The 11,981-nt window shown below is 40.9% G+C and overlaps 1 protein-coding gene across 4 annotated transcripts in view; it reads right to left on the minus strand.

The window, feature by feature from the left end:
- LOC109294037 (zinc finger MYM-type protein 4-like) overlaps window positions 1-11,981 on the minus strand; it is a 58,110-nt gene that overhangs the window by 38,783 nt on the left and 7,346 nt on the right. For 3 of the 4 annotated variants that reach the window (XM_019512226.1, XM_019512227.1, XM_019512224.1), the window contains exons 2-5: window positions 5,104-5,146; window positions 4,457-4,981; window positions 2,747-2,814; window positions 1,923-2,093 (exon numbers count right to left, since the gene is read on the minus strand). In XM_019512226.1, the coding sequence (XP_019367771.1) occupies window positions 1,923-2,093; window positions 2,747-2,814; window positions 4,457-4,958 (741 nt within the window). In that variant the 5' untranslated portion in view covers window positions 4,959-4,981; window positions 5,104-5,146. The remainder of the gene's footprint in view (window positions 1-1,922; window positions 2,094-2,746; window positions 2,815-4,456; window positions 4,982-5,103; window positions 5,147-11,981) is intronic. The other variant, XM_019512225.1, reaches the window with a different exon arrangement.

Consider the following 11,981-nt stretch of genomic DNA (forward strand, 5'->3'; position numbering starts at 1 on the left):
TAGACAAAAATGGGGGGGGCGGGGGGGTGCAAATGAAAACTTACATGGATATTACACAAACAGGAAGTCTGGCAAAATGTAAACAATTTGCTACGAATAATGTGCTCAGTGTTAATCAGTATATAGCAAGTTTTTCTTTACACTTATCCATGTGTGACACTGTTGTTCACTTGGAACTAACAGGCACCAGGGAGTGGCTTTTAAAGTATTTTCAGACAAGAAACAGATAGGAAGAATAAAATAGGCAGACACAAAAGAAGAGTAAGATACAACAAGGCATGGAGATCAAACAGAAAATCAAAACATGAACAGAGCCAGAAGAGAAGCACCAAACTCATGAGATAGATGGACAGTGTCTGCAAGCCCTAACTTTTATATCATCTTAGACAGGGGGCATGTCTACACATATGCTTTAATGTGCATGAAAGCATCACACAAAACCATGCTCTTTAGCTAATGTGGATTAAAATAAGCTAATGGGCCTTTTTCTAGTACCTCACAATGGAAGGCTCTTTTACATGTTCTCCAGGGGTGGTGTGGGGGTGGCGCTTTGATCAGAGTGGCTCCAAGAGCAGCTCTAATTAAAGCGCCACTGTATCTCATTTCAGCATCCCTGTACTTAAAAATCGTGGTGGAGGGCACTTGAACTAAAGCTCATTCAATGAACTTTAGTTCAAGCACCCCTGCTGCCATTTTTAAGCACAGGGACACTGATACTTGAGGTGCAGGAGGCTGCTGGCGTACAGTAATTGCCATGCTCCAGCAAACTTGATTAATCGAGTTAAACCAACAGGTTAAATCACTGATTTAACCTGGGTAACCGATTAATCGAGTCTGCTCTGACGTACTAGAATGTCAGCTTGTCAGAGCAGCCTCCGCACGTGTGTACAGGCATCCAAAAGGTACTAGATTTAATGTGCACTACCTAAAGCACATTAATGAACGTGTTGACATCCCCAGAGAATATTACTTTGATCCCTAGTGTGCTATATTTGTTTTCTCAATATTAAGTGATCACAGTGCATATTATACATACCCAGGTCTCTCATTCATAAAAGCATTATACAAGCACTACCACAGTAGCCTATGAGGCAAGTATCAATCATATTATATATAGTACAACTGAGGTCAATAGCAATGATTTGCTTAGAATCACAAAATGAACCAGTAACAAAGAAAGATCAGAATTTTTAAGATGTGGACATTTAGCTCTGTATTCAGTCCATTAGACCAGGGATTCTTAATTTTACAACCACTACACATTACTTCTGTAATCACCAAAAATTCCACGAATTCTGGTCTTAATTCAGAAAAGCCTGCTAGCACATACTATAAACTGAAATCAGTAGGAGCTTTTAAAAATTTCTTTTAAAAATTGTTCTTAGCCCTTAATGCTTGGAAATAAAACCATTAAGATAAAAATAAAAAGTTGTAACAATTTACAATTTTTTTTCAGGAAAATATGAATTATACTTAGAGTAGGGGTGGCCAACCTGAGGCATTTATGCCAAAGTGGCATGGGCAGCCTGAAGTGACACTCGAGGAGGGTCGGGGCTAATTTGTGGCACACCTGCTCAAAAGGCTGGCTCTAGCTGCTTCAGGGCTTTTAAACAAGGTATTGTCGTAGGCTGAACTAAAAGTGTCTATTTTGGCTGTAAATGTTACAATAAACCATGTTAAAAATGACATATTACAGCAATTTTTTACTGAACTGAAACAACATGATATTTTCAAGAATATGGTGTCATGAGAGAGGGGAAAATAATTAGTTTTGGGTTTGCTGGTGGTAAAAGAAAGAGCCTTTCTATTAAGTTGTATTGCTTCTCAAGGTTAAGTTTCAACCAACAAATCAAGTTCAGCATTTAATCCTTATCCAGTTTCTGGGATAAAAACCAAAGTATGAAACAGAAAGGCACACTTACCTCAGAGTTATCTGGTTCATCTTTAATTTTGTCTAATAGTCCCTGCGGTGCTGCTATAGCTTTATCATATTCATCATCCAAAGGCTCTTCTTTAATTCTAATGCTTGGTGTAAAGGAATTCCCCAGTTCTTGTCCAATGGGTTCCTTACTAGAAAATAGGTAGCTAGACTCCTGACACACAAGAGTATGGAAAAGAATTAGAAACGCACCTAATGTTTAAATTACATTTTTTTAAATGGCTGTTTCCTCCCTTCCCTAAAATACCTTCTCCTTGTAAACAATACAATATCCACTTTCAAGTGGTAGCTCATAGGGAGAAATCACAACCCCACCATGGTCAACTCCCAAGATTTCACTTACTCTGTACTTTCTTTCATAGAATCAATTATCAAAATACAACTATTCTACTGGTATCACTCATTCAGAGACAGGATCAGTAAGATTAAAATAATCAGTATTTGAATTTGCCAGGTAGTAAAACTATCTAAGGAGACAAAAAGTGCACGTTCATTATAAGATATTCTTCATCATGTCTGAGGAGTAAAAGCCAGCACAGCATAGTTTTTATGCCTCAGACCTGATGAAGAATGTCTTTCATTCAAAAGCTTGTCTAAATTCTATCCCAACTGTGCATTTGGTCCAATAAGACATATCACCCTACAAAATCTTTGCTTCTTACTTAATTCCTGGACCATCACAGCTACGACACCACACTAACACTACCGTATTTGTTATAAAATATTCACTTTTAAAGTTTATATCTTAAACTCCACAAAATATGTTGCTAGACTCACAAAAGTAAAAAGTGTGATGCCATAGCTTACCCTGAAATTCGATTCTGGAGCTTGTGGTGCTAACTGTGTCCGAATTGTTTCTTCTACTTGATTAGTAACTGTGGAAAATATTTACATTAAATATAAATTAATACAGTTTTTAGAGGAGTAACTGCTTGGTGTCTCTTAAGGGTCTCATATCAATGTCCATCTCTACAATGTCTAAGAACCTCCCTAGTATTAAAGTATTAAAACCAACTAAACCAAATGGCTCCCTCTTCCCTCACAGAAAGTCAGGAGAGAGTGCTTAAGGGGAATTGAATGTTTTCAGCATTCCACTTGGTAATTAATTCCTCATTTCAATGAAATGTTCATAAAATACTGAAGCAAACTTCCTTCCCTGTGGTTCTCTGCCTCCCAAAGTGAACCAGTAAATTCTGATGATCCTGCCATGTTTCTCACTTAATATTTATATCTGGCTGTGGATATTCCAAAACAGAAGTATTCATCCAGCTTTTTCTTGCTTTTCTGCCTTTTGCATTTTCATCACCTGAAAGGTACTAGCTTACTAATATCCTGGAAAATAAACTTTGAGAATAATCATTTGATATGTTAAAATATACTGGGTTTCCTACAACATTCTAAAAATAAACATTTACCCTAACATATCGCCTAAGTTTGTAAAAGCATTACTTGCAAAATATTTATTAAGGTACAAGGATTTGTGAGTGTATGACCAAGCATACATAATGGCACACATGAGAGCTTTTCGCCTTGCAGAATGTCAATAAGCAATAGTCAGGACCAATTTATTCCTGCAGCAGCCCTACAGTTACCTCTCGTATTTCCCGAGTTAAACTGTATATTCAATTCAGGTTGCCCAGTTTTTATCAAGTTTGGGATAGCATCCTATGTTGTGCTGTGGCTTCTAGAGCCTGGCAAGTTTGAAATAGGTGAATGGACCAGGTATCTTTCAGGTTTCCTTAGCTAGGGAACAGATTCAAAGGCAACACCTTGGCTTTTCCATGCTGGCTGGGGAAAGGGGCCACATGAAGCAAATTCCTGTTTCTTTGGTCCTAGGAAGTGGGTCTTTAAGTTGCTGCCTGCATCACTTCTGGGAGGCACCAATGAGTTTCAATACCACTACAAAATGCACATATCAACTGTGAAAGGCATCAATCAATTAATTCCTTACAAAAAACTTGTTTTTCTTTTTATAGTAGACTGCACATTTAATATCTCTGCAACATAGCTGTATTGTTTTTGTTAAATATAAAGCATATATCAAACTATAAAATACTTTCAGAAAGCCATTTTGCAGAATCTTGACTGCACTGAAGACTTACTGATTTAAACTTCATCCTCTTTGTGTTTTAAAAACAAATCTCAAGGAGGAGGTGGATGTATAAAGAGTTATTCAATCACGTGCTAAAGAAAACTTGTTCGAACATCACATTAAGAAAGTCTAAAATGACACTCACTTCCTTTTGGGGGAAGCAACCAAACTGCGGTTTAGGTTGTGGTTTTCAAAAGGAACTTAAGGAGGTAAGACATCAAATACCTTTAGGCCTCTCTAAAAATTCTAGCTTTAAAAAAAAAATTGTTATATTTTGGGCCTTGTAAAATGTTTTCCCTGCATTCAGCTGGACATGTTATGCTCATAAAGAAAATGCATTTAATAACTTGTGTTAATGCTGAGCTATAGCTATTTCTCTTTTTCCTGTTACCCTATACTGCTATTTCTGTGGGTCCAATTGTTACCTGTTTTATCATGGAAACTGCTTTTCAATCTGGAATCCATCTCCTTAGGGATTTTTTCCAAACGTTTTTCCCGTTCTTGAAAAGGTCCTTCTCTGTTTTTCTCCTTTGTTGAAAAAGTCTCCTTGCCATTATCTCTTGTTATGCTAAAATCTTTCCGAATTGACTTAAAAATAGGGCCTTGGTCAAATGGTGAAGCAAGGTCCTTTTGGATTGCATTTTGTATTTGAAGTTCTTTTTCACTGTCCAACTCATGTTCTGTAACTCTTTTCCCCTCTCCCAAGCTATCTTCAGCGTGAATCACAGAAGGGAGACCGTCCTTTGGAGAGAAATTTGGATCGTCCTCATTGTCACTCCCAACAACTGGAATCCCGGCAAGATCCCCAGAGTTCAGAAAATAATCATCCTCATCCAGCAGTGAGTTTGCCGATCCTGCTCGATTCTGCATTCCATAGGATATGCCATCAAGGGCAGGTGCTAGGTTGTGATCTGTGTCCTCAGACATCTCTGCATCCAAGATATCACCACCTAGAAAGAGGTAAAAAGACTGGGATTTTCAAAAATACCAGGTCTGGGTTTAACAAGCAATATTCATCTAATACTAAACTTCAGCTCATTCTTAAGTATATTTAAATTAAAGGAGCGCTTACATTTCTCTGTAAGGTCAAAAACTGCATCAGATTTGTCTTCGAACTGTAAGAAACAAACATTACAATCATTACAATACATCCCGTATGACCAAAATAATGTACACTACAACAAATTAGCACTTCCCTCCTCAATGCTGGATTTAGAATCATAGAAAATTAGGGTTGGAAGGGACCTCAGGAGGCCATCGAGTTCAACCCCCTACTCAAAGCAGGACCACCCCCAACTAGGTTATTTTAACCAAGGCTTTGCCTAGCCGGGTCTTAGAGAACTCAAAGAATGGAGATTTCACCACCTCTTTAGGTAACCTGGTTCCAGTGCTTCACCACCCTCCTAGTAAGAAATTTTTTCCTAATATCCAGCCTAAACCCCCTTTCTGCAATGTTGCTCCTTGTTTTGTCATTTGCCACCACTGAGGACGGTCCAGCTCCATGCTCTTGGGAACCACTCATCAGGTAGCTGAAGACTGGTATTAAATGCTCTCTGTCTTCTCTTCTTCAGATTAAATTAGCTCAGTTCCCTCAGCCTCCCTTCATAAGTCATGTGCCCCTAGCCATTTTTGTTGCTCTCCGTTGGACTCTCCAATCTGTCCACATCCTTTCCATAGTGGGGGCCCTAAAATGGACGCAGTACTCCAGATGTGGCCTCACCAGTGCCAAATAGAGGGAAAGAATCACTTCCCTTGACCTGCTGGCAACACTGCTACCAATGCAGCCCAGTATGCTGCTAGCCTTCTTGGCAACAAGGGCACACTGCTGGCTCATATTCAGTTTATTGCAAAGCTGCGGCCCAGCTAGCCAGCCCCCAGCCTGTACTGAAGCATGGGATTGTTCCACCCTATGTACAGGACTTTGTACTTGTCCCTATTGAACACCTCATTGATCCTTATTTTGTCAGTTACAATTACTATGAACTGCAACATGGCTACATTCAAAGTTACAAAAAAAATTCCACTTATTTACTCGTTTTGTAGGGTATAGAAAAAGCACACAATGGAGATTTAGAATTAATATGGTCTCTCTTCATGTTACAAAGGTCACAACTTCCATTTCCACATGAAAGAATTTCTAAACAAATAAAGATGAAGGATTCTAATCTGGTCCAAATTAGTTTTCTTTTCATATTGAAATACCATAGTGACAGGCACAATATGAATAGGGAGGTATCAGCACACAAAACTGCCATTGATCTTACTGGCTGCCTAGTTACAAAAACTACTTTAGTTATTCTGCCCAGAGGATCCTTCCTTTTCTGTATGGCTGAAATACAAACTAATTCCTAATTTCAAAGAATTATGAGCCTCTCAATGTCACTAAAGCTGAGAAAGGGTCAATGCTTCTTTTTCTCCCAGATGTGTTTTCATTAAGGATTTCCTGATAGATGTTATAACTGATAGCATCCTTAGAAACTTTCAAAGCAAATGTGCCAACAACTAGAACAGGGGTTGGCAACATTTTTGGACGGAGTGCCAAAAACACCCCATCCTTGACTTGTAAGATGTTGGTGTGCCAGCGATGGATGGCAGGGGAGCCGTGAGGGGCCCCATGCTTGTTGGTAATGGAGCCCTGGCCTCTGCCCTGCTGTCTGTGCTCATGCACCCACTGCCAGCAACAAGCCAGGCTGGGACTCAGCAGACCTCAGCGCAGCAGCTTGCAGCCTTCCTGCCACCCGCTGCAAGCAGCCCAGGCTCCACTGCAGGCGGCAGGGGCCCACCTAGAGCCCAGGCTGGCTGGGCAGGCAGCTGGGAGGCTGCAAACTTCTGCACTGAGGTCTGTGGAGCCCCAGGCCAGCTTGCTGCTGGCAGCAGATGCACACATGCCTCTAGGTGGATTGGGGGGCTGTGAGGGGCCCAGTCCTCGCTGTCGCAACCTCAAGCCCCTTCCCTGCTAACTGCCCTGAGGTGCGCATGCAAAGCAAAATGCCTTCACATGCCATGCTCTGGCAAACACGTTGGGGGTTGCCGACCCCTGAACTAGAACACCCCACAGAATTATTTCTTCTGCTAACATCACCTTTCTTTTCAGTGAAAATGATGGCTGCTTACAGACGTAAAAAAACTCCAAAAAAAAGTGCTTTACTTTAAACTTGGTTCACCCCGTGCCGAACCCAGTGGATGTCCAGAAGAGATCTCATGTTAGTTTGACCTGGCTCACCCAATGACTGTATAGATTGGGCGCTTCAGCAGGGCTTTTTTGGTGCTTTATCCAATGGCTGATTGAATCAGCTTTAGAGAAAAGCCCCAAAAAGCCCCGCTGAAGCACATGATATATAGAGACACTGTGGAGCTGGGTCAAACTAATGCTTTGCTTCTTGTGACGTGGGGGGATGGAGCGGGTTTACATGTCTGTCAGCAGCCAATAATACTTTTTAAGCCCCATTTGCTATTTTAAAGGCATTCTAAATATTTGTCCTTTGCCATGTCTCTAGTTTGACACTGCTTTCCTGCAAGGTCATAGCTGCTCTTCAAATATTACTCCACATTAAGAAAAGTTGCAGAAGTTTATTGAAAGCGATAAATCTTACATTTTCATTGAACTTTCAAGCCTGTTTACATATCACTTCTGCTCCCAACCACAGTACACCGAGACATTACCCACAAAATTCTGTGACAGCTCACAGCCAGAAAAGACTGAAAATAAAAAACACAGGTTGGACAGGAAGGCAAAGCAGGTTGCTGCCTTCCTCATGTTACTTGCTCAGTCCTGTAGGTAGAGTCTGGGCTATCAAAGATTGGGGACCACTGCATCACAAGATGGGGCTTCTGCATGATTGCTGCAGAATGGTTAACCCTCCCAAATAATTCCTAGGACAAGGTGATATCATATTATTTTATATCTCATCTGACCGATGATAGGATATCATATCTTCTTCCTTGTATAAGTTAGGAGAGAACAAAGACAGACTACGCTTCTTCAGCTCTTCAAGCTTTTGGGCTTTTACACTGTTGGGAGGTTGGTTCATTCTTCTTCAGGAAAGTAATGAATGCACCAGAGAGACCTTACTGGTGGGACATTTTAGGTTTCCTATGGGAAAGAAGAGGTATCTCTCACATTTTTTTGAGTTATATTAACTTTTGAGGTGCTTCTTGGGCTCTTTGAGAGGTAATTCTGGGAGAACATTGAATTTTATTAGTAAATGTTATAAGTCATGAACCAAAAAGATGACAAAGCCAGAAGGGAAATAAAGAGTGCCCAAGCAAAGCACTAACGTAAGAGGGATGGGGGTGAGGAGGGGAATGCAACTAGGTTACAAAAAATACAAAAGTTAGCCAACTAAGGGATGGGGAAAGGGAGGGAGAAAGGGAGGGAGGGGGGTCGCAACGCTGAGAGAAGGAGGATAGATACACATGAGCCCGTACAACGGTCTAATCGTGGAGGGGGTAGATTGAAAAAGTTTCTCAGTCTTATAGAGTCTTATCGCGGGGGTCCTCTTCGGGTGGAGTGGAGTGGTCCATCATTGAAGATTCCTCTTGGAGTCCATCAGGTGTAGAGGGGGATTCAGGCAGTTCCCCTCTGCACCTGATGGACTTCTGGGTCCAGTAGCAGTCAGTCTGGTGGGGTCGGTGTATTGGCGATGGACTGTGATGTGCTCGATGTAGATGTCACAGGACCAACAGATGATGCTGGACACCATGAGGTGGCACATCAGCTTGGCGTAGAGGCAGAAGATGCTGTAGGCATGCAGGACACTTTCATTGCTGGGGTCCCAGGCTCTGAGCGTTCTCATGATGAGCGCATCAACCATCATGTCGTGGACGTGGCCCCTCAGGATGTGGGCCAGTGGGGCATACTTCTCCCGCTTGTAAGCCCAGGTGTTGGTGAAAGCTTGGCACCAGTTCTCAAAGGGGATGGTGACATCCATGATCATGATCTTCTTGGCCTCCTCATTTGTGATGGCGATGTTGGGGCACATCTGGCTCTCCAGCCCGGGATGGCGCGGTTCACGGAGATCTCCCCCACTGCGGCAGGGATGGCCTTTACCAGGTGGTCCTGGACAGCGTTATGGTGGAGCTGCCAGGCTCTGGTGTTTCTACATTTCATCACAATCCTTGTTAGCCACCTTTCATGCTTGTCCAGGCCTCTCCTGGTCCCAGACCCTTTATCAGCCAATAACACATGGAAGTCCTATAGTTCGTGAAGGCTGAAGTGTCAGAATCCAGCTACCTCCACTCCATGACTGCTCACCCCCCACAGAATTTAACCAGCATTACTGTACACAGAGCTGCTCCATATTATGATCCACAATCATAAAAATATTTGAGATAAAGAAGCAGCCACAGATATGTGCCAAATTTGAAGGATGAGTTCTTTATGGACCTCAAAATAATGAATGCTACATGAAGAATGCTGAAACTGGAAAGCATGTCCATGTTTCTGTCACTGAAGTCTTTTGGAAATAAATAGCAGTTAAAATGTACTTCCTTTACTTTGTACACCTTGTGAGTCAAGGTCTACAAAGACACTAAAAGAAATGCTTCACTCAATATGGATTGTGGATAATAAATATTTGTACAGCACCCTGCACAATGGGTGCTAATTGGAGCTTTAGGAATCAACATAAAACAAGGAAGGTCTTTTTCCTCAATTGACTTAAAATACTTGCATTAAAGACTGTTTAGAATGGACCCACTATAATTAATTAAATCCCCAATTTACCTTCTGTATACCATATATCACCTTCCAGACTTTTACAATGCTAGCTTTTAATTGACACCTCTCTAAACAATCCTAATAGCTCCTCATAAGAAAATCTTTTCATGCCTTTGATCTATTGTCCAACATCTAAGTACAATTTCTTCTGTGTCATTTTTTTTTGAGACAAGGTAACCCAAATTGAACATTGGAATACAATGATATTACAAGTGATTTTTCCATCTCATTCTTTATGCATCCTAACATTGTTGTTTGCTTAAAAAAATATGGCTACACATAGAAATCAAATTTTCACTGAGCGTCTAAAGAAATCCTGGCAGTGCCCTACTCCTGGAATTTCGGAGGACAGCTCTAGCTCTTAACACAACCCAACTCCAAGAGCTTATCTAAACCACTGCTCCTACTTCTGTGATCTGAATGGGGACTTTGTCTGCACACTGAAGGAATAAAACAGGAAATCTTGTGAGGTTCAGAGTAGACAGTCGGCTATACTCAGTCTCTTTCCTGAAGAGATGCCTATTTCTTCCTGTGTATCTACAAAATAAAATGTTCTCAACTTGTGATTCATTGAAAGTAGCACAGCACCATATTCTCCTTTTCCCCTTGTCGGCCATTTTGTTTGCACATGATTATAGAGAAGGGGGTTTGTTCTCCCCTCTTTGACCCCACCCCCTGGCTGCTATAAAGGAGTGTATTGATATAGAGAAATCTCTTTTTCTTCACCAGAAAGGATCAGCAAATGTGTGATCTTTCAAAATTGAGCTTAAACTGCCTAATTCTCTCTAAAGGCAGAATCCTATGACATAATGAGTATGTTCAATTTACAGAGATAACCATAAAGATTATGCATATTCAGCACCTTGTATTAATCAGGTCTTAAAACCAGAAGTCTGCAGATTACCTACTGTAGCCTGCAACAGGAGAAGATTTTTGGTGTTTGTGGGCAATCTTAGGAAGTTCACCCTCAAACAACTGCTCTCACAGTGGTACAAAATCCTTGGGGGAGGGTGGGGGGAAGGTGTTCCAGATTATTTTAACTAAAATAAAACAGTCCTGTAGGTGTGTAACTAGAACAAAGGGCTGACTTCAAAGTTTGTGGTTCTTTTCATATCCAAATATTACAGATAACCATAGAGAGCAATTTGCTCACAGCATGTTAGGTGATCAATCACAAGAATTGGTTCGCAACCAGTACAAACTGTGATAATGAGAATATAACCATCTCATAAGAAACGCAAAAGTCAAAATCCAAAAACAAAGTGCTGTTGTACTGAGCAACAGAGTGGAATTAAAATAGTAGGATTTGAAATTACCATATTATGCCAAAATAGATGTATCATTATGATGCTGAAATTACTCACAGCAAGTGTAATTGGCAAGTAAGAGCAGGAGGGAGGAAATTTTTTTCTTATAAAAAGCTGCCTCACCTGCAGTGCCCAAAAGCAGAGTTGGAAAGAAGCTGCAAAGTCAGACTAAATAAGCAACAGGGTTTTTATGGTCATATTTTAGCCTTACTTTAAGAATCCTAATGACAGTTACGTCAGGTCTTAACGCAAGACTTCATGAATAACAAGTACTACTTACTAATATTCTCATGCTAAGTTACTGCAGACCTCTTTGGGTGTGTCTATGGGTAGCCTATTTTCCCCTCGATCTTGTATATGTTGGAAGGAATACTGTGCTATAGTTAAAGCAATGATCAGATGTGCTCTCCTAGTACAATATTACACAGTAGTTCTATTTTAAGATCTACTGCTCCAATTGCAGCTAATTCTCTCATGCAAATTACTTCGCATTAAACCACTTTGATTTCTTTTTTGACACTGACTTGACTTTGCTTGAAGTTTATTCCACCAAGCCTCTGGTAGAGGTAATGTGTCCTAGTGATCTGAGCATGAAACTGGAGTCCAGTGGGCACGTCTACATGAGACACTCACTGCGCTGTTGTTACTGCACAGTCATTTGGTACTTGGTTATACAGGTACTAAATGACCGCACAGTAACAACAGCGCAGTGAGTGTCTCATGTAGACGTGCCCACTGGACTCCAGTTTCATGCTCAGATCACTAGGACACATTACCTCTACCAGAGGCTTGGTGGAATAAACTTCAAGCAAAGTCAAGTCAGTGTCAAAAAAGAAATCAAAGTGGTTTAATGCGAAGTAATTTGCATGAGAGAATTAGCTGCAATTGGAGCAGTAGATCTTAAAATAGAACTACTGTGTAATA

Source organism: Gavialis gangeticus, unplaced genomic scaffold (genome assembly GCF_001723915.1).
Source record: "Gavialis gangeticus isolate Ggan-Ray unplaced genomic scaffold, GavGan_comp1, whole genome shotgun sequence".
Lineage (NCBI taxonomy): Eukaryota > Metazoa > Chordata > Crocodylia > Gavialidae > Gavialis > Gavialis gangeticus.